Source organism: Amblyomma americanum, chromosome 4, assembly GCF_052857255.1.
Source record: "Amblyomma americanum isolate KBUSLIRL-KWMA chromosome 4, ASM5285725v1, whole genome shotgun sequence".
NCBI lineage: Eukaryota > Metazoa > Arthropoda > Arachnida > Ixodida > Ixodidae > Amblyomma > Amblyomma americanum.
The window spans coordinates 193,579,619-193,605,545 of NC_135500.1; the positions used below are offsets into that span (position 1 = coordinate 193,579,619).

Genomic DNA, 25,927 nt, shown 5'->3' on the forward strand with positions numbered 1-25,927 from the left:
ATCATCATAAGCCTGACTACGGCCCACTGCAGGGCAAAGGCCTCTGCCATGTCTTTCCAATAACCCGGTCGTTTGCCAACTGCGGTCACCGTATCCCCGAAAACTTAATCTCATCCGCTCATCTCTTCCGCGCCAGAATAATAAAATAATAATAATAATTGGTTTTGGGGGAAAAGAAATGACGCAGTATCTGTCTCATATATCGTTGGACACCTGAACCCCGCCGTAAGGGAAGGGATAAAGGAGGAAGTGAAAGAAGAAAGGAACAAATAGGTGCCGTAGTGGAGGGCTCCGGAATAACTTCGACCACCTGGGGATCTTTAACGTGAGCTGACATCGCACAGCAGACGGGCGCCTTAGCGTTTTTTCCTCCATAAAAACGCAGCCGCCGCGGTCGGGTTCGAACCCGGGAACTCCGGATCAGGGCGCTCGACTACTGATCCGGAGTTCCCGGGTGGGAACCAGACCGCGGCGGCTGCGTTTTTATGGAGGAAAAACGCTAAAAACGTCGCTCCAACTTTCGTGCGTGATTGTGGGTTTTCTGCTGCGCGCAAAACTGTTTTCTTTGGCTAGGTGTTCACGGCAACACTATGCAGTGGTTGAGCGAGTTGATGTGCTCTCTTCGGAAGGTGCTTGAGAGCCACCTTTAAGCATCGCACCAGAGACAGCAATAGTATTTATGCGCTGAGCACAGCGCAGAACACGTGGGAGATCATAGTCACCATACCTGGAAACATGCGAAGAAAACAAGCTTCAATGCTGCCATTGTTTATCTTTTTTTGCCTTCTCGGTGCCAGAAACTGGGATAATAATTTATTTGCGCGCCATTTCTCTATCTACATACGAAACCAATTAGATTTATTTGTACACACACACAACTTACATGAAACATTACTGCTTTTTACCCTACGAGTTGGGCTTGCGGCAAGCCGCGTGTTATGAGCAGGCTCTTAATCCGCTTAATTATCAGCAGCTGACCGTCATTCTGCATAATGCAGGCCCTATGAGAGCCGGACTTTCGGAACGATTTTGATGAAGACCTTATTTTGCTCAATGCTCAAGAAGAACTAGCCTGCTTACCCGAATTGGTTAAATTCCGCTAGTCACGGAGACCTGCGGAACCGGCGATCTTTTGAGATCACTCATACTGCCTTGGATTAGGGTAGAAAAAAGGTGTGAAATGAAACCAGCGGTCTCGGGTAAACAGCTTAATACGCAGGACGCAATACTGTACGCATAACGTGACAGAGACGCTTCTGAAGCCAGGCCTCCGAGCCTCGTTTCAACAACATTAAGGCGACCTAGGCCGAGTCCACGGCTGCATGCAAAGTTGCTTATTATGCGTCCGGCTGCATGAACTGTGTGCTCAGAAAAGGGGAGGACAGGGTCTGGCCTGTGGGACGAAGGGCACTGTTTCTGCGCTGACTAAGACGAAGTTTGGGCATTTGTTTCACACCGTTTCAGCCCTCCTTTATCAACGTGAAGTCGGTAACCTTTGTGGACGGAGTCTCTGACGAGAGCTGCGTGTAGCATGCACGAAGGTTGACAGCCTCGGATGTGACCACAAAACGTTGTCAGGACCACGTTCCTTTAGGAGGAGATACCGACCGAACCAGTTCCCGGGCGTCGAGTTTGGGCCCGGAGTTCGCTTGGCTAATTAGGGATTCAACTTGCAATGATGCTTGCTTGCAGCCCAGCGCCACGTCACTTGTCTCACAGAGACGATCTGAAGTTGCTTTACCCGACGGCTGCGTTTCTGTGGAGGCGAAATGCAAAAGGCATCCGTGTGCTGTGCTGTGTTGACGCACGTTAAAGAACCCCAGGTGTTCTAATTTAATTTAATCTTGAGCCCTCCACAACGGCGTCCCTCGGGTCGGGACATTAAACCGCATAATTTGAAATTTAATTTTCAAGTTGCTTCACCGTACATAAAGGTATCATCTCAGCTGCTACAGAACTTCAGTATGGCTGGCATCTGGAAAGCGAGTTTGCTTTTGTGTGCCGTCTAGCTACAAAATAATTGCTTATATAAGGAAGGTGGGTGTGAAATAAGTTTAGATTTGATGGCGTAATAAAGTGTCAGGCGCATTTGCGCTTGCGCTGAATAGCAGTTAAGAACGACCAGCAGACAAATGGAAAAGATGACCTGCGATCATAGCGTTTGCCTTTATATCGGCCATGACTGGCAGCAAGACACCGCACTGTATACTGGGCGACGCATACGAGATGCCGCCGTCTCCGTAGCTGCTCATCCAACGAGTCTGATGGGGTTTTGAGTGCCAGAGTTGCAGCGCGCAATAATGAGGCACACCATATGATGGAGGTCTCGGTATTATTATTCGCGGGCTTTTTTTTTTTCTAAGCAGCACCAAAATTCTTGCACACGAGCGTCTTCTGCTTCCATCAGAAGGCAGCCGCCATGACCAGGTTCGAAACCGCGACCTGGTGCCAAGTACCATAACGCCACATCCACAAAGACGTCACGGTGGGCCACCTGCAGAAGGCAGAAGTATGTACATTTCAGAAGACGCTGTGGCGCAATCGCAAGCACGTTTCTAACATGTGGCGGTGGGTGGACACGCGGAGACGCAAGCGCTGAGCAAGCATCGTCGGGGTTCTCCACGTGTCTGGACGGAAAACAGAAGAAACCAGCCACAGCCGAGTTTAGGTCGGCGGTCGACGTCGACGATGATAAGCAAAAAAAAAAAAAATAAAACCCAGACAGGCGACCCCGGCGGTGCTGACTCGCCGTCTCATAAAAGGCGTCACCCCCAGGGCAGCGGCACGCTGCATGGGCCATTCAGTTCTGCGGTCGCCTACATGGTTCCCAGCGGCGGTGACGGCGGAGGGCCCCGCTCAGAAGTGGGACGCGACACAGCACACACACACGAGACGCACTGGAACTGCACTGCGCAGGACGTTTTTGGGAGGTCTTCTCGGAGGGGGTCACAGGTTGAGTTCAACGTCTGTGGAATAGCAGCCGATCTGCTCTCCGCCGCGCAGCACCGTGGCCTTGATGACGAACTCGCCGTCCAACAGGTACGAGGGAAGGTCCGGCGGCAGTTGGGGCACCTTGAACGTGGTCGGCTTCAGGCGCCATTCACCCTGCACGGCCAAAGGTGTCGTGTGAGGGCAGCAATGCCTTGGCTTACGTGGGCTCAGTCGTCAGAATGGGTTTTGCACTGACCGAGCCAGTCGGTTACACTGCGTGACTGGAAGCAGAGCGAACTTGAATAGCATTGAAAAGACCCGCTCCATTGTGAAAGAAGCCGTGATACACCGCCGTTGTCTGCGGAGACTGGCGAGGGGAAAATGTGAAGTCCCGACAATGCGAGAGCTCTATGCATACTCTGTCCCAATTTGGCATTACGTCTGCAGTCGATACGCTGAGACAGCAAAGTTGGAAAGCGTTTGCAAGGGCATAAAGTAGCAGTAGTCGTGGTTCATTATTACGAAAGTGCAGAAAGGATGAAAAAGATGTTGCCATCCACGTCAATTGCTAATATCTTAAGCACCCAATCTGCGCCGGCCGGCGGAAATAAAGAAACAGAGAGAGGATAGCAAGATGAAGTACAGAGGGGGGCGATAGCGATAAATGACAGGGGAGGGGTTTATACACTATTTACATTACTTACAAAAGACTGGAGGGGACACCTAAGCTCCGCCTTAAGGGCATGACGCGATAGCGTTAATGGGTTAATGCCCGTACATGCGGAATTGGTATTTCACTTCTTTACCTTCATAGATCGCTGGGAGTCCTCGTACCACTCCTGGCGAGCAACCTCTCGTGACCAATAATTAAGTTAACTGCAGCCTGTCACGGTGGTCAGTTTGCTCACCATCCGCTGAGCAGGTTGTGATGACGCCACAAGATCACGTGACCTAGGTAGCTCCAGCTGCGAGGCTTCAAAGGGTCGCCGACGCTGACACCGCTGACTCTCGCGTTAAAATATATATAAAAAATGTGACCAAGTTTGCGCCGCTCGCACGTGTGTGTCCAGATGCTGTCCAAATTATAACCGCGCACGAGTGACCACTACACATATTTAGAGCAATGTAGAAACACTGTGTGTATACAAAGCCGCGCGCACGTAGCGTCCTGTCGCTAATGGACCGCGTGCCCGACGCACCGCACAAGCGACCACGGTGGGACCCCCAGCCACATAGACAAAGGAATGATGACAATGAGATTTGACTTTCATGGAGCAAGGGCACCTTAGCCAAAGAGCGTCATGACTTATGTGCTTGGTCTAATTGTGTCGTCTGTGTGTTGGAATATTTGCAGTGAGATGTACTGAGGCTAAATCGGGGAAATATTGGTGGAATTCATTTCTCAACGGCCACGCCTCTCTACCTGTGAGCCCCTGCACGTCCCTCTGAGGCTTTCGGCAATTATCGGGCTCAGTGATGCCCCGTGCCCTGAGGGACGTATTCATGTTTGCGATGTTTCTAATGGTTTAGATTTATGGGGGTTAACGCCCCAAAGCCACTATGAGGGACGCCGTAGTGGAGGGCTCCGGATAATTTCAGCCACCTGTGGTCCTTTAGCGTGACATCTAATGTATGGCTTGAAAAGCGATTAGCAATTACGTGTGGTAAGAGATGCTAGATAAAATAATGAAAAATCTCTGAAATCTGACATCATTTGACATAGTGGTACTGATAAATTATGAATGCAGACTACTCGAGCTTACCGAACTTCTGAAATACAACACACAAAGGGCCAGCGGTGCCAAGTACATGGCGCGTCATTTGCTTACTTAATTTTTGTTCGCGTGTCTCGTCCCGCTGCTGTCAGTCAGGCATTGATTGATCCTGCTATCGAGCCAATACGGAAAATGCATTTTTCTATTGTACGTCCCCCCCCCCCCCCTTTTTTTTTTTCTTCACATACGCTCGTTGCCTGCCTAAGACTAAAGGCCGCGTAGCTAAGTTATGATAGCTCATATACTCTCCATTTTGAAATTAGAGATATCGCACACCGCGGCGGATCTTTCTGAAATGAAAGTGGTCTGTTTCATATTTTCCCCAACGAGTGCGATCGCTCTGCTATAAGCACAGTGACCTTGCAAAGAAAATATCCCTCCACCTTCACACGAGCAAAGGCAACGAAACAAGGAACGGGGTGACCTCCTCTCACTTTAGAATTCTGGTGAATGCCGCATTGTAAAAACCAGCAATCTTTAGCTTCCAGTCGACGTTGCGCTTTTTTCTTCCTCTCAGAGCGAGCATGACGACGCTGGACACGCGTCTGATCCTTCGGAACCTTGCAGCGCTCGAGCTAAAGAAGAAAATTTTCAGCGGCTGCAAAACAAGCTGCATTTGTATGCTCATTCTTTCACAAGTGAGATGGTAAACATAGCGGCAAGGTCAAGGCCTTCTCAAGTTGTTTACCGCGCGCCAAATTCGCGTACCGATAGGTTTTTCCCCCAAGTCAGGTTTCAGCTTGTCATTTCATACCCCACAGAACATCCCATAGGCGGTCGAAGCAAACGAACAAATATCCACCATGCTTGTAGTACTCTCGAGTGCGTGCCAGACAGTAATGCCGGTACCACACGATGACTAAGTCGCCCCTGCTGAAGCTCACCTATCCGTGTAGCTGAAGCGTTCGGTATAAAGCAGTGTTCTCCCTTTTGTATAGCCATGTCGTTGCAAAAATCCTATTCATTGTTTCGTATGGTCATGGAAAGGGCCGAGTAAAGCGTTGGGTAATGAGGAGGAACTGGAGTCGCGTGCTTCTTTTCCAGTTCTGCCGCACTCCTTTCGTGTTTGTAGCCACCGCGCTTCAGGTTTATAGACGCAGGAATCGAGTGAGCTTCAATTACGTCGGCTCTTTCATGATATACGATGAACAATTTACGCGATTTCATTAATCTGGCTTTTGCACAGGCATTGCGCTTAAGGCCGTTAGCTTACTGATGGTGAATCCGTTAATGTTTCAAAGTGCCTTGGTTTCTATAGTTTTGGCAAGAGGAGGACTTGAAGGAGGGGGAGGGGTGGCGTTTAGCTGCGACAAAATTCTTTTCAAATTCATTGCTTACTCGAAGGTATACGCTTGACGCATTGCATCATTTCACTGCACTCTCAAGGGTTTACTTGTATACGTTTGATCCTATGAGTTTTAGCAATCGAAAGCATGTTCCTTTATACAACATCTATATTTGAGACACTACAGGGAGGTGCCTGGAGTATGCAAACGTTCATATGCTCCGACGCCGAGAACACAATTACATCTGGGCTAGACTCTCCACCCATGTCCTAAGCCGTGGTTTCTACCTCAAAATTCTCTCGTTTACTGCCCCCCCCCCCCTCCCCCGCATCACCATTATCGTGTTTTTTCTTATGGCGTACTCGATGTATACGTGTCCGCTCTGGTTGAGACATTTGCTGTTGTCCCGAGACAGTTACCGTGTCTTCCAATCAAAATATGTTCCTAGCTCCTTCCCCTCCTACTGCTTACCTACACGGCACAGTGCAAATCTGCCGTATGGCATCAAGCCAAAAATGGCGACGATATTTATTTATTTATTTTTTCCTTGCATTAGGCGTGGTCAATATGCCACGCAGTGTGCGCCTCAATGCATCCATCTCGTTCCCAGTGTAAGCTTGTGCGATTCGTATAGCATTCCAAGGCTTGCAGGGTTCAACCTTTACCGACGCGAAAACACACCGATGCCATATTTCCTTTTGTCTCAACCTACTGAAGCGTCGTTACTCAAGACTTACACAAAGACGTTTCTGAGTCCTCTCGTTAAACGGGCGACCGGAAATCACAGTTTCTCTCGGGCAAGGAGTTAACGGATTAAGGGATTATGAGCGTGCCAGTGAACGGTTACGTATAGAGCCGATCACACTTGTTCAGAGCGGACTGACGGGCGCTCAGAACTGTGCCCGCGACGCCTGGAGGCAGTCACCGGGTTCAGATCAATTGGCAAATAGCGCCACGAGCATGGACGCTGCGACATTCGCGGCCGAATGGGATTGAGGCCTGGGTGATTTGTGGGTATAGCCAGCACTGGCTCTTTATCATTGAAGTAGCACTATCGGCTGAGCCGACAACGCGTCACGCTGACGCCACACTGCTCGCAGAATGGCTCGCAGTGCTCCAAGGCCTCGCGATAACGCCGTGAACAGATATGCGTGCTTTGTCATGCGCGTTCGCGGCTCAGTGTTGCGACGCGCAAATCACGCAGGCCTGTATCTTGGTCGGCCGCTCTTGGCGCTTTTGACCACGCCATATCAAACCCAGTGGCCGCCGCGAGACGTCGCACGCGCAGTTCGGAGAGCGCCCGTCGGACCACCCTAGACAAGTGCGATCGAATCTGCGCACTACGAGGATAACGTCCGGCCAGCAGAGGTGAACGCCATGCAGGCGCTGAATCTTTCCAGATGGAAGTCGCCGATGCTCGCATATGACAGGCCACCGCTGCTGCGATGCAAAGGTGCGTTTTATTTGGATTTCTTCAGATTCCTCTAGGATCTCGCTACGTTTTAGAATTACCTTTCTGGCTTGTTTTGGATTACACAGGCGATTCCAACGGGAAACTCTTGAAGTGCTAATTATTTTTCGCATGCTTTAGCTTTCTTGTTCATACAACGGATTACCGTGAGACGGCAGGGTCATGTTTAGATTATGAGATGACCTAACCGAGCTACGGAGGAAAGAGCCCTGCAAGGTTTGTTATAATCCAAAGTAGCCAACCCGTTATTTACCGAACTTAATTAATTTCTTCCTGCCAGAGGGTGCGCAAATTTGAGTCACCAAAGACAAAAGAAGTTTCCACAAACATCGCACAATGCAGACGCGCTTCGCTAACGTACCTCGTGGTAGGGACACTGGCAAGGTATCTCCTCTCCCGTCTTCGGGTGCAGACACTCTGGCTTGGAGAAGAGGTTGATCTTGCAGATGTCGTCGTATGTGCACGAGCCGACTCCGTTCGGTAGGCACGGTATCGTCAGCCACGTGGACAGGCCGAACAGCAGGGTCAGCTTTTTCTGCATTTCCAGGTGCACCTGCGTACCATAAGAGCAGCACCGTTTAGCATCCACAGCACCGTTCTCTGGCTCAATTAGAACGCATAGCACCGCTTCGAGAACCTAAACCAAACCACTGGTTTCTCTTCTCATTTCACTGCTTACTTTTACGGCTGCATCACACCGAGTCTACCATAATTCTGGACAGGAGGTATGCGGGAATGTGATGCAAAGTTTTCTATCTTCCACAGTAGTTTTTGTTTGTGTTTCGCAGTTAACTACTACCGTGTAGCGAACTTCGGTTAGTGTTCGCCCCTTAACTTTGAGAGAAACAGACATACGAACTAACGTGCCTGTCGCCGACTCCAAACTGACAGTCGATAACTCATTTTTTAAAATTTGTTACAGTGTATAGACTATAACGGCCGTTTCTCTTGCAATTCCTGCTTCTGTGCGCGCCACGCCCCAAGCTTATCGTTGTGTTGTGAGGACGAAAGACCGGTTAATCCTGTTTCCTTTCCATCAAGCCAGAAAACGAAGTAACATCTCTCCCCGTCAGTTCCTCGCTGTGTGTAAACGACTGCCAACTTCGCAGCGAATGGTACACGCCCCTTTTCCATTCGTGAGCGGCAGTATTGCGTTCGAAGTGCAACGCTCTTGGCAGCACCGTACCGAATTTGAACTGCACGCTATTGCTCTACTTAAGGGTTAGGCTACAGCAGGCAAGCAGATGAGAAGCAGGGGTTGTGTCCTGTCACCAGAACAGCCGAGCAGACGACGCTACAATTAGCAAGAGCTTTTTGAGCGTACTCACATGGAGGAATGAAAGGAACTCGGGAGAGGTGGTGACGTCACATTTTTAGAAGCTGGCTCTCCCTCTGCTCCCCCCTACTTGGCCGCAGTCTCGGCACGCTTGCGCATGCGCAGCAGGCATTGCAGCAGATGATGTCGCTACGCCCAGCGTTACTATTGGCTGCGCCGTCGGCCTTAGACTCCTAGTAGTCCTTGTGAAAACGCGTGACTTCCGGCACACTTTCTGAAACGCAGCTCGGATACCGAGGGCCTTTCCTTAGTTTTCCTTCCTCCATGGGTCCTGCATAGTACGCTGAACGACCATCTGGTCGACGCTCCTCTGATGTTACTAAAAAATTGGAGAGCTGTACATAATCTTACTCTACGGTCTCCTCCGCTAGACGTCCGGATGTGAGGTCACTTCTTGATTTCGTTCTACTGAGCTACTTCCCCCCAAAAAAGGCCTAAGTTTGAGTTTACAGCTCCTCTAAACTGTAAAGCGCTCTCGGTGGTGCTACGTAGTACATCTTTTCTCCACACGTTGTGCGTTCCGTGTGGTTCAAGGTGCGTGATCGCGCGTTTAAGGGAGGACTTTCACCTTGGCATGCGTGTCCTTGACGTCTTTTAACGTATTTCGGGCGTCTAGCGCCAATTTTCGCGTCACGCGAGTCACGACTGCTCGCAGAAAGGGCAACTCACGTAACGATGCCCGGAGCGGCGTGAACGAAATTCTACAGCTTACGAAGTGTCGAATGTGCTTCGTCGGTCACTGAACTTTGCCCGTAGTCGTCCAGGGAGGAGTTGTCATGCCCCGGTCGAAGTTATCTTTATGCGGTGCTAAAATGAAGGCTACATGCGCGTAAATGTCAACTCACTGCGTACCGCGACTGCTCTTAAATCAGTTGCAAACACTTTCTTTCTTATCGCATATCTTCGTGCGGAGTGCGGTTGGAGCTCGGCTGCAGTGAAATGCGGGTAAAAGTATTCCGGAACAGCCGAGGTACCCGACACATGAGTTTCTCGAAGGTATGCTATTTAAAATGGAACCAGCTGATGATGTTACGCAACTTGCTGAAGCGCATGTACTCTCAGTGACAGATCCATTTGACACTGTTGGCGGCACATTTCACATTTATGGCTCTAACCACATGCCTTTCAGTTAGCGATCCAATTAGCAGAGCTATGCGGCTCCTATTCGCGTTGTGAATCGCTGCCAGTGCAGAATAGCGTTCATATGACTCCGCTTCTTCAAACCCCCCACCCATTTCCAGCATGCTGTTCGCACGTGGGACACGTCCCCCCCCCCCCCCCCAAAAAAAAAAGAAAAGAAAGGAAGAATGTGATGAAAGAAACAAAACACAACAGAGGCAAGACACCGTTCTTTTTTCGCGCTTCTCTGCTCTCTGCGTTCGCTCTGAAGGTGTTCGTTGGGCGCGCTGTGGAGATGGGGAATTACAGTCCCATTATCTTTCTACCTCGTTGTTGGCGGCACAGTTTCCACGCAGCTCCATCGGTAAACACTCTGCGCGTTGGGCACGCAGCGTGTTATAAATGGCACGTGCGCGGCGGCCGTCGAAACCTTGTTCTTTCTGCTTCTTCCCGTTTCCGGCTGTGCGGCTCGATCACACGCGGAAGTGCTTCAACGTGCCGCTTTCCCCGGAGAGGGCCGCTATCGCGCTGACCCCCGGCGTCGAACGGGGCCCGCAGCAAATGCTCGGCGTGTGACGGGCACAGAGGGGGAAGACGAAGTGTGTGTGTGTGTGGGGGGGGTCTCTTAGGGGTTGCCACAGGGGAAGCAGGTTGCCTCGCCAATGCTCGCACGCCCCCCCCCCCCCCCCCCCCCTCTCTCTCTCTCTCTTGTCGCCGCTGAACTATAAACTGTCATCATAGCCTGGCTCTCTAAAAGAGAAGGAAAGATGTAAACAGAAAACTTGCCGCGTCGCGCGTTGCTCGAACGATTTTCCTGACTGGTTGTTTGAATGACACACGTTCTCCGCGTCCGAGTTGGGTTGTTGCGCGCAGTTCACTGTTATTAATCGGACTAATCCCAGCTAGAGAAATAATGGAACGCAAAGAAAGGAACAATTATGATGCACGTTCGCCCGAGAGCAGTCTAGCGGGGTTTATTAACAAGGGCGTTGGTTTGTATCTTTCGTTAGCGGTGAACCTCAACACTGGTGAGCTCCGACTGAGGAGGGGATAATTACTGCAAGGAGGTCATATTTGATATGAACGCCCCGTCTACACTACTGGCTCCCAACAGATTACTGTTCCGCCAAGTGTCCGCTGGCTTGCAACCGATCGGATAGCTTCGACCAGTTAAGCTTCTTCAAAGCGCAACGAAATATGCTATCTTAGCACACAGCCATTCTTTTTCTTTTTTGCATTTCGCCTCTATCGAAATGTAGCCACCGCGACAGGAATCGAACTCATGATCCAGTGAGTCCGACGATATTAAAAAGCTTCAGCGTGGTGTACACCTTCAGCGCTAGTGCTTACCGCTTACCACAAGCCCCAAATGCACTCGCGCGGATTGTTCCGACGAGGCATGTGCAGCTGCCTACACTTGCCACCTAAGGGTCATATGTTCATGCACACTGGTAGCTCGTGGTGCACGGTAGGCGGTAGTGCTGGAAGTGTTATCATCATGCAGGACAAATGTCTCTCATACACCTCCAAAATTAATTACCTATTGCGCCAGCTGCGACCAGCTTATCCCCGCAAACTTCCGAATCGTCACCCACCAATACCTGACTTGTTGCCGCTCCCTGCTATACGCTTGTCTTCTCTTGGAATCCACTCCGTTATTCTTAACGACCATCAGTTAGCTTGCCTTCGCATTGCATGCTCTGCCCGAGTCCATTTGTTCTTTTTCATTACGACTTGGAAGCCATTAGCTCGTTTTTGTTCCCTGACATACGGTGCTCTCTTCCTGCCCTTTAACATTGCACATATAATTTTTCTTTTACATAGGTCACTGCGCTGTCCTCAATGTAAGTTCAGTCCTTTTCGTTAGGCTTCCTCTTATCTGTCTTATTGGTAACTATATCTATGATATAGCTGTTACATGCTTTCGTCTTGAGAGGTTTTTGGTAAACTGCTATTCATGACCTGAGAGTGCCTCCCAAATGCACCCCACATCATTCTTGTCCTCCTAGTTATTTCACTCCCGTGGTCCGGATCTGCGGTCACTGCCTACCTCAAGCAGATGCATTCCTTTACCAAATCCAACGTTTCGCTGCCTATCGTGAACTGCTGTACACTTCCAAGATTGTTGAACATTTATTTAGTTTTGTGCTTGTTAATTCTTAGAACTGTCATTCTGCTCTGCCTGTCCATGCCCTGGATCATGCCTTTGCATTTCGTCTTCTGCGTTAATTAGCTAGGCGACGTCATCAGCGGACCGCTGGTTACCCAATTGTTATATATATAATTATAATTGGTTTTTTGGGGAAAGGAAATGGCACAGTATCTGTCTCATATATCGTTGGACACCTGAACCACGCCGTAAGGGAAGGGATAAAGGAGGGAGTGAAAGAAGAAAGAGGTGCCGTAGTGGAGGGCTCCGGAATAATTTCGGCCACCTGGGGATTTTTAACGTGCACTGACATCACACTGCACACGGGCGCCTTAGCGTTTTGCCTCCATAAAAACGCACGTTCCCAATCAAGTTTTCGGAACACTTCGTTGCCTGAGACACCGTTCCTGATCGGTATTTTGTCACTTTTGCTGTGAAGGACTATGGAGTCTGTGCGACCACTACGGATATTTTCCAGAACCCTTAAATTCCCCTCTTCTGCACACTGGGTCTGAGCCGAAAAATGCTATCTTCTAACGATGGTAACATTTTGCGCATTTCTCTACCACCTGTTTGGTGGTGTGAATATGGTCCATCGTCCAGTAGCCTCTACGAATGCCAGTCTGGCACTTTGGTTGACAGGAGTCTATGGTTGCACTGACCCTATTAGCGATTACCTTAGTAAATACCTTGCAGGGAGCCGGCAGTAGGCTGATCGGTGTGTAATATTTCAGAGGCTGGAGGTACATGCGCTGCGCTAACACTCCCTCAGTTCCAAGATCGCGCCAATAAGCAGGAAGAATCACTCGTCATCCACGAAAGTTAAAGCTTGTGTAGTCATAACACTGCGTATGGGTGGTAATTGAGAATTCATTTCCTCGTCATCAATCTAATGCAGAACTCATGATGCGAGGAATTCTCACGGGGTGCTAGCGGTCTTGATGTTATGCACTCTTATTTCAGTAGAAAAATTGGGGGGTCACTTACGTTTCGCTTTTAAGAGTATGACGCGACAGCGGTTCTTCTTGCCCACGCGGACACGGACATTGTCTCCTCTTTCACAGTCACAATCATTATGTGAAAGAGCACACAATATACACACAAGGCCCCGCTTTAACCAAGCCGTACGAACGTGCCTGGTGCGGGGAGTATATGCTGCCTTGGAACAGCTGCCTAGCTGGCTCCCCTATCTGGATACTTGTGTGCGCCTCGAAGAATATTGATGTTTGGGAAGGTGGGGACCTGCGGGGGTATTGTGGGCTCGTATTATGCAGCGTGGTGTTTTGTGGCATGAGCACATTCAGATTTTCCTTTTCGGCAATTTTTTTCAAGCAGTAGAGAGAGAGAGAGAGAGAGAGAGAGACAAACGGAAAGGCAGGGAGGTTAACTAGGCAGCGCCCGGTATGCTACCCTACACGTGGGAAGGGGAACGGAGGGAGAGATATGAAGGGGCGAGAACAAAGGGAGATGACCACTTTTCCACATGTCCGTTGGCCATTACTTGCTGGGTACACAGGGCACACACTGATAGTTCACAACCTTGCACTCAGTCCTGAGTAAAGAAAAAAAGCAGTAAAGAAAAAAAAGTGCCAGCGTGGGCTACGGTATCGTGTCTGACTAGCAACACAAGGGTCAGTGGTTCGATTCCCGACTACCCCAGGTTTCTTTTCAGCACAATTCATTTGCTTTATATACTTCCTTTTCGTAATGACGTTTGAGTCATGCTGCGAGCTTCTAATCACCAGTTTTCTTCTGTCTTACTTTTCAAATCCGCCCGCCTCTCAACGTGGGACTCAGCCACCTTTTCGACCAATCCGGATTTTTCGGTCACTACTACGACGATAGCGTCGGTTTTTCAGCAGAGCGGGACGCTGTCGCGTAGAACTGCTCTCCGGTCAAAAAGCAAGATGCAGTGCTACCGTGCGTTCGGTTCTGCACACGACGAGAGAAGTAATAAAGACAGAGGGAGACAGCGGCGCGAAGAGGGGGAAAAGCTCTCCCAAACACGGCAGCGCCATCTTTTTTCTTTTGCTCGAAGTCACGGCGGCCGGTTCGGCGGCGGCCGCGGAATGTTGGCCTACATCCGTAGCTGCGACTGAGGCACCGCCTCGCAGCCGCCCTGAACGCCTCTCTCCTCAACCTCACCCGCTTCTTTCCCGGGCTTCTTTCTTTCTGTTTGTTTGCCTTCGGGTGTGTACGTGTGTATGTGTCTCTATGTGTGTGGCACCGTGTTCTCCGTGTTGTGACTCTCGACGGTGGAATGTGTGTCCTGCCCGTCCTGGCGTTGGCGTTGATGGTATCGGTGGTGCTCGATCGAAGCGCGCGTTATTTTCCATTTGCGGAAGAGCGTCATGCTTCGCCGCGCCTTGGGGAAGGTATGCGGGCGGCGTAAATGAAGGGCGCCCTGGGCGCGAAAATGTCGAGAGTGACAACAACAGCGGTAGTGCAAAGTCCTTGTGGAATGGACGCGAAAGCAAGCGAACGAAAGAATAAACAGACAAGAAAACAAAAAATAACAAATATCAAAGCGAACACAGGAATGAAGGAACGAACAAACGAACAAAGTTAACCGATGCAGGCAAACGCGTTTAAGTTGGAACGCTTTCTTTTACCCTCGAAGAGGGCGGATGGTGCGGAGTGATATGCAGCGGCGTGTTAAAAAAGAGCGTTAACGAAAGGTAATGAGAACGTCCGAATGATCATTCCATTCAAATGCTTCGATATAGCGAGTGGAACGAGGGATGTCGACACTATACATTTATTTTTGTTTGCAGTTTCCTTTATCGAGCTGTTTCGATAACCCTCGCGACAGTCTGAGTCAGAGAGAAACGCGCCGACATTCATTAAAATAACGGCCTCAACGAAACACGACTCTAGCTAGGCTTTCTCGGAGTCATGTCTGTACATGGCAGCTCAATTTGCGCGCGGAAATCTGAAAGGCCCAACTCGTTTTATTTTCGGAAACGAAAAAGAAATCCACGATGTAAAGTAAAGGAAAAAGAAAGCCAAGGAAAATAAAGCAAGGAATAATTAAACAGGAACGCGTGGGTGCCGGTTGAGTGGCATGAAGCATTTAGCCGGGTCAGGCGTATAAAAGAGTATGCACGCACGTACTGCAGTTTAGGTTAGGCTAGGTGCAGTTTAGTTAGGTTCCCCAACCTAACTGCAAAGTTCGCTCGCAAAAAAAAAAAACGCGGTCTTATTTTTTTTTTCTTCGCCTAAAGCAATATTCTTTACGCTGAGCGCTGATCAGAGCACCTTTCTGCGTGAGCTCACCGTCGAGAATGTTAGCAAGCGCCTTTTAACGCTGTCGTTAACGAACTTGTGCAATATGCACGGATAGGACGGTTTACGTGTGGTGGGTTGTGCTCAGTAGCATACACTGCCGCGGTCGTGGCAAGAGTCGTTGCTCTGAATTTCAAGGTTAGCTATATACTCAAGCGCGCGAATAGAGGTTCGTATACGCTCCTCTACTAACCGCGTTAGGGAATTAGTTAAGCCGTGCATGCTGCTTGGTTACTTGGTTAGAAGACGTCCAGTTCCATTCGAGGAACAAGATGCCGCGCGTAGAATTTTAGTAGGTGGCATAAGCAAGAACCGGTCGCCCCTAATGAGATTTCGATCCAAGCTCAATGATTACTTATTCGTGGTGTTTCTTTGTGACGCTGCCTTGACTTGGGACCTAAGACTGTAGCTGCAGTATGTATCTTGGCTCGTGTACCGCATTGGAAGGGAAACAAATGGGGGAAGGGTAAGGGGGCAAGGCTGTAGTCGGCCTCACCTTCGTTCTCATATTCTCCTCACCTACGGCTCTGGGAAAGTACTGCGGCTGTATTTCTAGGCTGCCCGGTCACTTTATGCCAGTACAAGAAACCGTGGCAGCAGCAAATAGTTACTTCGGTCTGGTATGTTCCCCGACACACATCGGATCTCCTTCTCATAACACTTTATTCTCACCCTCGTACGTTAACCCTATAAACGTGGGAAAAAACGCGTCTATATAGCGGCCTCATGCAACAGGCGCAGATTGTAGTAAAAAAACCCTGACGGTTTCTGCAAGGATGCTAATTGCCGTGCACTGGAACTAGAATGCTCAATCTCTGTGAGCGGAAATCGAAATAATCTCGAACCGAGTTCAAGTTAGGTGAGTGGGAGACTGTATGCGGGCCCTGCAGCCGGAATATTGCCGTTACTTTTGTTGCTGGAGATTTTATTAACGATGCCTATTGCTCAGCCTTTTAGTCTTTATCCTGAATGGCAGAATTATGTCTTGTAATGAATACGGCATAATTTTCCTCCTAAATTATAATCGATTGTTCGTGGAATTGTTTGTTTCAAAATATGTGCAACTTCTTCAGTCTATTTCATGTTATTGTATACTTTGTTACTGGCCTTGTTTTTCTGAGTCATCTTTATGAATGTAAAGCATTTTATATTGTTTTATTACTCTGCGTGAGTTATCGCCTAGTGCCTCGTTAGTGCTTTCGTGCGCCCCGTTAAGCTGTGAGGAACAGTTTTTTTTGCCTGTAAACCCGCCAGAATTTTTATGGGAAATGAATCACTTCAACTCGAACTGAACACGAGAATCATATGGCGCACTCACCGCGATGGGCGACGTGAGGTTCTCGTTGAGCCGGAACCGGATGCCGACGGACAGGGGTCCCGGGATCTGCACGGGGTTTGGGTCCAGGTCGAAGCCCGTCACGAACAGCGGGTCCGTGTCCTCGCCGCAGTTGTTGAAGGCCAGTCGGGCGTAGCCACGCCGCACCGTGGGGCTCGGAGCCTGCGCGACAAGAGGCTGGTTGGTTGGTTGATGGGGGTTTAACGTCCCAAAACGACTCAGCCTATGAGAGACGCCGTAGTGAAGGGCTCCGGAAATTTCGACCATCTGGGGTTCTTTAACGTGCACTGACATCACACAGTACACGGGCCTCTAGAATTTCGCCTCCATCGAAATTCCCGCGTCTTTCGGGTCGGCAGCCGAGCGCCGTCACCACTGAGCCACCGCGGCGGCTGCGCGACAAGTGGCGAGCGCGCACGTGTAACACGCTGTGCAAGCACAGTGTACCAAGTGCAACGGTTTAGATGAAACAGTATGTTGGGCTAAGCAGGGTGCCTAGATGTCCGCTCGTCTCCGCTTGCACCCTAAGCTGGGCGCTTTCTCAAACAGACGAGACGTCATTTCCGGTGTTTAGAACTGCGGGGCTCTCAACACCGCAAATGACCTGATGAATATCCGAATAGCACCCTCTTTCTTGCGTGTGATGTTTATGGAGAAAAGAACTGAGGTAACGAATCAAAAATGCAGAATTGTTGCTTACTCACTCATACAGAATTCGAACAATGGACATACAGACCCGCCGCGGTGGCTCAGTGGTTATGGCGGCCGGGTGCTGACCCGAAAGACGCGGGTTCGGTCCCGGCCGCGGCGGTCGAATTTCAATGGAGGCGAAATTCTAGAAACCCGTGTACTGTGCGATGTCAGTACACACGTTAAAGAACCCCAGGTGGTCGAAATTTCCGGAGCCCTTCACTACGGCGTCCCTCCTAACCTGAGTCGCTTTGGGACGTTAAATCCCAATAAACCTAAACCTCTTCATAAAGGAGACGCAGGCCGTCATGATATTGAACACTGGGCTGTGCGATGTCGTGGCGAACAACTGTTTCTAGAACACGAAAGAGTTGAGGTGCGAATCTCTGCCATGTTCTGCCCACAGCCCAAAAAACAGGTTGCTCCTTGAGTCGTGAAAGGGTCTACAATGGCTGTTGAAAAATATCGAAAGCTACCAATGTGTTGGATAGCTTCCGTATTACAGATAAATATTGCCAAATTGCGGCTGTCTATTCGCGCGTTGCGCGCGCCAACCACAACTTGCATGCGGGCTACACGGTGCCGAACGTTTTGGCTCACAGGTATTTTTGCAATGATGCTTGTTAAACTCTACGCAGTTTTTGTGTGAACCGAGATGCTTGAAGCAACCATTCGCACTCGCGCGTATACATTTTCATCGTTTTAAAATTTAATTTTCTTCAGTTAGGTATAAGCTGATCTAACCTGAGGTACAAGTGAGTATGGTGCCCTTTTGTCGTCGCAATATCGAAGAAGGAAATCCCTAATCTTCAAAGGCTCGACAACTTCGAACATTGTCCCATGCTTTGTGATATACAGCCTAATGCAGCATGTATTCACGCGCAGTTATGGCGCTCTACGCACATCGAGAATATAGAAGCCTTTCTCCTACACACGGTGTTCCACAGGGGTAGATTAGACGCATATACGCCTAAGATTCCAGGTGCCTTAAGATTGTGTTCCTTCTCTTTAGTTGCACCGCAGGGCAGAGAATAGTTGTTTACTGGGCGCAAGTCTACCGCGAATAAGCAGCTTGTTTTCTCATGGATCGCGTCGTTAATTCTGCCCATCGCACTGGCACACGGTGGCATGCACTCCAAGAATTTCCTCCCATTGCCCCCTCCTCATCCTACTCCTCCCCGCATCCTTATTTGCCCCCGAATGTTTGAGGTCCACGAGCGTGACGTTAATGAACCGGCCCGCAGGCCGAGCGTGACAAGGGTCGTGAGCGCGGCGAGCCCGAATGGCCGCGCTACGTCCCACACGATGCGCGACTTGATGGGTTCTTGATGGTTGCGCAATGGCATTCCCCCCCCCCCCCCCTTCCCATGTGCATCCGCTGAGGGTCATTGTCATAGCGTGGGGGGGGGGGGGGGGGGGGTGGCACCGCATCTCGCGTGGAACGGAAGTCCTTGGCATGACGGAGATGTTTGCCTGGATAAAGGTCAATCGGTCTGCGCACGTCGTGGAGGCACGCCAGCCAAGAGAGAGAACCCCGCTGAAAGCACCGGCGACGTAGACGTGGTGGTTGCACATGCGATCACTTCGGAGCATCGTCTCGTCAAGACGGGACATCAAATTAAAAAGCAGATACACAAAAAGACGTCTTTTCATCCGACCATAATCCGGTGCTTCCAGGATCGTCAGAAGTGAGTTGCTGCCACGTACGGTTCCGAAGAAAAGCGGGTTGGATCCTATCAAGCACAGTATATGCACCTGTATTTTCCTTACAAAAATGCTCTATAGACAGCCTATAGACTTATTATAGACTCTATTGCCTTCCTGTAGATATTTATTTTTGTCAATTCATTCTGTTTTTGTCTATTCTTGGCGACTGAGCGACTGCAGCCCCTGTTTCAAAAGTACTCTATAGCCTTGGTGTGCGAGAAACAACCTGCAGCTGTTCCCGGAGCGTGCCGTCTACGGACAAAAGTCTACTAAAAGTGTGTGGCCAAAGACCTATGATTATCGTAGACTGTCTATAGGATTACAGAGGTTATGGACTTTATAGACAGGAGTCTATAGACTGTCTAAAGAAATTTCTGTAAGGGTTGTCTCTAGCCTCCATTTCACTGTTTTCATCATTTCCCTCACGCTGCAGTTCGTGCGTTCAAAGTGGGATAGTTACCGCGGGCGTTTTCGGTCTATTCCGCTCAGCTCTTTTTTTTTTTTTTTACCACGCCGCGCCAACCGGCAGATTCCGGCAACAGAACTGTTCTATTATCACGGCCCTCATTGACGCAACTTGGCTAAACACAGTTTGCAAGACGTGTAGGCTGTATCGGCGTTATACAGGTGAGAGAGATGAGACAAGTCGAGACAGAGAGAGAGGGGGGATCTTTTATGAGAGCGAGGATGGAGAGGTCGACCTGCGGAGAGGCTTCTGGCGAGGTATCCGTTCAGGCATTGCATGTCTCTAACGCAACACCCCTCATCGCACGTACAGCGTCGCACAGAAACCTAGTTTTAGAAACGCCGGAAGAAATAACGAAAAGAAAAAAAGACGCCATCTGTATAGACTCGCTGTTCTCACCATCTCTGCTATCTTTACAACCTCCAGACAGGTTACGGCACTGGCTCTTTATGCGCTGTCTGGTATGTCACGCGGTTTTACGTAGCAGTGTACGACTGCCAGGTCTCCCGCAAAGTCTATTCGCTGTAGCGTGCCGTGTGGCTGCGGTAATGTTTCGAGGACGTATGATGAACGATAAAAGAAGGTCCGAAATGGATACATGGAAAACCCGCGTCACCCCTGTATGCTTAGGAGCCTAAAGATCACAGCAGAAGCTCCATCGTCTCAAGTTCCAGCCCTGGTTGCAGTGGTAACGAGTAGTTAACTCTGCGCGCAGGCGCTGCGCACTTCTTCGGAAAATCTATGGAATAACAGTGCTTCTGCGCTTCCAACCTTTACAGTGTTGAACCATATCCGCGAGGTCAAACCTGGAGAACATCGGTTCACGTAAAAACACTTGACTGTGACAAGGAGTAGCGCCGAAAACTCCTCTTGCAGATATTAATGTTAACTACTTGACATCCTCATTGCCCGTCAAGACGAATCTGGTGCAAATGTACGCAATCTGAAGTTTATATGTGAGCCGGGAAATTCTTCCGTCGCGGCTGGGAAAAAATGTGTGCTGTTTGGTGAGTCCAGTCAGCCTAGAAAAAGCCAGAGTATACCGGCCAATCTTCGTGTCCTTTAGCGCATCATATTTTTGAGTACGTCAGAAGCATCCTCGTCAGTCAGATGACAGAAAAAAACAAAAAAACAAAAGAAACGAGTTTAGGAATAATGGTTGCAAATCACCGCTTTCGTAACGTCCTCGCTCACATCCGGAATCTAACACCAAAGAGAGAGCCACCTAATCCTTCGTATTCTGGAGCATTGCAATATAGTGAACTTTGAAACGAGGGAAGAAAAAAGGACAGCTTGAGACGTGGGACAAAAAGGCCGCTATGCGGGCTTATCTGCACACGCAAGATGTCCCGCAAGTCGGTGCATATTCGTCTCCCAGAGCCCCCGGCATTTGGCCGCGTAGGTGGAGAGGAAATAAGCCATCGGCAATACGCAGATGCGGCTCGGCCAAAGGCGCAGACCCATTACCCGCGAAAAACGATATGCCTGCTCGTATATTCTCCGTCCTCTATCTTCCCACTTAGGGACCCTCTTTCCCACACATTTTTTTTCTTCTTATTCCACGTCCCTACGCCGTTCTGCGGCGAGCAGTGGGAATGCGGGGCCGATTTCTTAGGTCGAGATGACAGCACCTTTGCTTCCGGGCTCGACGGCTTCCGCCGGAGGACTCCGTGCCATCTCGTTTGTCGAGGGTCTTTATTTTTTTTTTCCAGTTACTTTTGCGCTGCTTCTCGAGGTTGGTGGCTCTCCGCCGCGACACCTATGATGTACGGCGACCTGAAAAGCAAGGGCTTCAAAGCATGGTAAGACCATAGTTGGGATGCCCCTTTTTAGTGCGCTCTCTGCGGTGACGCAAAAAAGAGCCCTGAAGCTATTTCGATCTCATATATCTACAGGTCTCTAGCTCTGTCTTTTTCCCTGATTTTTTTTTCATTTCTTTTCAGAAAGGCGCGGAGGCAGACTCAGGCCATAACGTCATGACCATATATATTCCCCGGTTTCGGGATGTCGCCTCTGTAGCTGAGGCAATTCGGAGCTTGCAGTGGAAAGCGTGGAAGAGGCGAGATTCGAAATGCGATGGGTGAGCTCGGAATAAAAGGTGGCACGGAAGTTCTGTTTTAACGCAGTAGTGACAGGGTGACTTTAATATTGATTGACCTGAACGAAATCAAAATGAAAAGGAGGAAGGGGTCAAAATATTGGTGTTAATAAGCTGAAAGAGTACACTTGGAGCTCTGTCGACACTGTTGTTCCAAAAATGCAAACACTAGATCGTCATCTGACATTTTATCGGGACCATGTACTCGAAACAATAATCGACCTGCTATTTCCAAGTTTGCGTTACTATTATATCGACAAAGCCAACCGGTTGTCGAATACTGCGTAATATCGGTCTTGAGGTCAAGTCTACAATATGCATGAGAGGAGTCCTGCGTAGTTGCTGTCTATGCGCTCATACTAAAATGCAAAACTGCAGGCTAACGTTGTAGAAAGAGAGAGAGAGAGATACAGAGAGAGAGAATAAAGGGCGTGGCATATAGGTTAACCAGCCAATGCCTGTTCGGCTTCCCTGCACCTGCGAAGGGGGATAAAGGAAGTTAGCCGCCGCGGTGGCTCAGTGGTTATGGCGCTGGACTGCTTACCCGAAAGACGCGGGTTCGATCCTGGCCGCGATGGTCGAATTTTGATGGCCACGAAATTCTAGAAGCCCGTGTACTTGGCGATGTCAGTGCACGTCCAAGAACCCCAGGTGGTCGAAATTATCCGGTACCCTTCACTACAGCGTCCCTGATAACTTGACTCGCTTTGGGACATTAAACCCCCATAAACCAAATCTAAACCCCGATAAAGGAACTTAAAGACAGGAAAACCATCATTGTGAGCATTAGTTAAAAATAATTTTGGAAAATTGTTGTCCCTTTCAGTGGATGACGTGCGCAGATCCCAAATAGCCAGCTCCGATTTTCTTTTCCGAACATCTTAGACGAAACACCCGGTATAGTGTCGTCAATACCCACCATCATTCTCAAACGACGACATGCAAGTGGCAGAGGACTGTATCGTATTGTAAAGATTGTACCGAAAGGTGGCCGGGTCCTTGTAAAGAGACGTTCTGCACCTTCATTTGAATGCAATTCTAGAGGCCCGTGTACTGTGCGATGTCAGTGAACGTTAAAGAACCCCAGGTGGTCGAAATTTCCGGAGCCCTTCACTACGGCGTCCCTCATAGCCTGAGTCGCTTTGGGACGTTAAACCCCTCTAAACTAAACTAAACTAAACTAAACTCATTTGAATGCGACGTCTTTCATCATGTGATAAAAAAGGTTACAAGCTAGATGGCAAAACTAATCTTCTTCAAGGTGTACGGACCCCCTTCAAGTTTGTAAAGAAAAGCATGGTGACGTCACTGTATGCAAAAGCGTGCGGCGGTGCGTATGGAGCGCGTTCCATGTTTCTTCGGCCTTCAATGCGGCGTCAACAGCGCCGCAGCTTCGTAGTACTGCGGCGTCGAAAAGGTGCACATATTTTATGCATATCCCTGTCAGCTTCAAGCCATGCATGATTTCTCAGGTAGCAAGCAAGGCTTCGAGGGGGATTGTGATCATCCCCCTTCGCAGACTTGTTCGCATCTGAATTTTTTTCCTCGCCGCTTCCATTTCCGCAGTGCGCATCGCAGCAAGCAAGAAACCCTGACTTGAGGCTGACTTCCGGTTTTCTTATCAAGTCCCTCGTTGACACCAATGGAGGCCTCCGGAGACTCTCATTTGTGTCTCCTGAATAAACTTTCTACTCCCTAGCGATGTCGACAGCCGACGGAAGGCTTCGCTGCGAATCGAGTCCGCTCTTGTGGGACGACCGCGACTTCCGGCATTCGAGAAGGCGCCTTTCGCCTCTGCCTGCGGCGCGAGCGTAAGAAAGTGGCCCCGAGAAAGCGCCATGGCTGGCTGCTTTGTAGCTCGGATGTGCAGAGGGCGAAACTCTTGTCTAGAACGCGTTCTGCCTGCTATCCTTTATTTCCGCTGCCCCAGCTCAGGTGCTTCAGTATCGATGGCAGACGCCGGGGCTAGCCAAAATCTTTTCCTTCCTTTTTATTATTATTTTATTAAACCACTTACTACTACTACTACTACTACTACTACTACTACTACTACTACTACTACTACTACTACTACTACTACTACTACTACTGCACTTTCGGGTTGAATACGCGATAGCTAGCGATAACATTTGGTTAAAAATGGTCCGGATGTGAGCATGCACAGTTAAACTCATAGGGCTTCATCGTCATTTTTTGCCTTCCTGGTCGGAGCGGCTTTGGAAGCTGCGGAACGCAGAGTTCGGTCGTTCTAGACAAGTATTTTGCCCTCCGTACATTGAACCGCGCGATGACAGATAGAATAGCTAGACGTATTAAAGATAACAGCAACAGCTAGAATAGCTAGACGTATTAAAGATAACAGAAGGCATTTGTTGCGAAAGGTACGACGTCGTAACGTCCGGAATCCTTCTTGTAACGCGTGGTATTTGCGGCTGTATAGCACGAACGCTTGTTATCAAGATGAGGCCACCTTAGTCGTCATGGCCCAAAGGCTTGTATTGGATAAAACCGCCTCCATCCCACCAAGCAGCGCCTCAGCACCAGGACTAAAGCTCTCATCGTGATTTAGCACCAACTGCGTCGTTACGTGCGCAGTTCTTGCAGTAAAGGAGTTGTTTTTTTTTTCGGGTCACATTACCGACAGAGCCGCAGGCGCGATAACGGGGCGACTGCATCTCGGCGGGGGCAGTGAAATTCAATCACGCCCCAGCACTGCAGTTCCAAGGCACATCGAAGAACACTGGTGTTCAACCCTTTGACACGCTATATACACAACTGTATACAAAGCGAACTCAGATTTTTCTGAGAGTAGGCAGCACCTAGCAGTGATTTATTTGTTTAAGGTGAATTTCGCGTCCTTCATCTCGAAAATAAACTGTTTTTTTTTATGCGATATATAAAATGCTGTATATGGTATTTCGCGAAACATTGAGCAGCGTAGCACATCGTCCGCCATTTTTGTGCCGACATAATTTGACGCCAGTAGTAACATTTTTTTTTGAACTTTCAAGCGTAATATCCACCTTACAAACAGAAATTATTCCCACGATCCTTCGGGTGTTTTCTTGGCAAGTTGAGGCACTTCGATGTTGCTGTTTTCATTCAATTATGACACTTTGTACGAAATTTTGCATATCCCTGCAAAAAATCAACGCTAATATTTTGAGCTGGAAAACTGACAAGTTCTCTTTCTTAAGTCCTGAATATAGTATTTAGGCGGAAAAAATATTTCATCTGAATAAGAAACTAAAAATGGGATAAATTAATCCTGCGAGAATTTCCCCGGTGTCATCCCTTATAAAAACGGTCTATAGACAGTCTATCGACTTCTCATAGACTCTATTGTCTTCCTATAGACATTTCTCTTTGTCTATTCATAGTCTATAGACAAAAGTCTACTAAAAGTGTATGGCCATAAATCTATAGATTGTCTATAGACTGTCAATAGGATTTGTACTGTCTATATAGACTGTTTTCTAGGGTTGTCTATATAGAGTCTATAGACTTTGTAGACAGAAGTCTGTGGACAGTCTATAGACTGCCTAAGGAAATTTTTGTAAGGGATTCCTCATAACTGACGATGTACTACTATGAATTCAATGGGGTGCCAAACTCTCACCGAACTTCACCTATGCAAGCTTCCATCCCACAGAGCTCCTCCCCGAGCGTTTCTCGATTTTATTGTAGTGATCAATTACGTTACCATCTAATTAATGCCTCGCTGCAACGTTTTAATATCTAAGGCGTTCACAGCTGAGCTCAAAGTCGCAGGATAGAACCCCGGCCACGGTGGCCGCATTTCGACAGAGGAAATGAAAATGAAAATTGGTTTTCTGGGAAAAGAATTATGGCACAGTATCTGTCTTACATATCGGCGGACACCTGAACCGCGCCATAAGGGAAGGAATAAAGGAGGGAGTGAAAGAAGAAAGGAATAAAGAGGTGCCGTAGTGGAGGGCTCCGGAATAATTTCGACCACCTGGGCATCTTTAACGTGCACTGACATCGTACAGCACACGGGCGCCTATGCGTTTCACCTCCATCGAAACGCTGCCGCCGCGGTCGGGTTCGAACCCGGGAACTCCCGGATCTCGGGTTCGAGAGAGGCGAAATTAAGAACCGTCCGCCTCCTTGTGCGATGACAGTGTGCGTTGAAGAACCACAGGTGGCCGAAATTATACCAGAGTCCTCCACTATACAGAGCCTCTCAAAGCTCGTGTGCACCATTGGGACGTTAAATCCAGCTTACCATACCATACCATACCATACCATACCATA

At 49.1% G+C, this 25,927-nt stretch overlaps 2 protein-coding genes across 5 annotated transcripts in view; one reads left to right on the plus strand and one right to left on the minus strand.

Annotated features, from left to right (window-relative positions):
* Positions 1–498: 498 nt before the first annotated feature.
* The window catches only part of LOC144128934 (ganglioside GM2 activator-like), a 49,356-nt gene continuing 23,927 nt past the window's right edge, over positions 499–25,927 (minus strand). Inside the window, exons 2-4 of the mRNA XM_077662754.1 lie at positions 16,671–16,850; positions 7,825–8,016; positions 499–3,105 (exon numbers count right to left, since the gene is read on the minus strand). Of these exons, the coding sequence (XP_077518880.1) occupies positions 2,947–3,105; positions 7,825–8,016; positions 16,671–16,850 (531 nt within the window). The 3' untranslated portion in view covers positions 499–2,946. The remainder of the gene's footprint in view (positions 3,106–7,824; positions 8,017–16,670; positions 16,851–25,927) is intronic.
* Positions 7,240–25,927, plus strand: part of LOC144128932 (cGMP-dependent 3',5'-cyclic phosphodiesterase-like) — a 250,044-nt gene continuing 231,356 nt past the window's right edge. Inside the window, exon 1 of one of the 4 annotated variants that reach the window (XM_077662751.1) lies at positions 7,240–7,445. The gene's annotated coding sequence lies outside the window, so the exon portion shown is untranslated. The remainder of the gene's footprint in view (positions 7,446–25,927) is intronic. The other 3 variants (XM_077662739.1, XM_077662738.1, XM_077662749.1) reach the window with 3 other exon arrangements.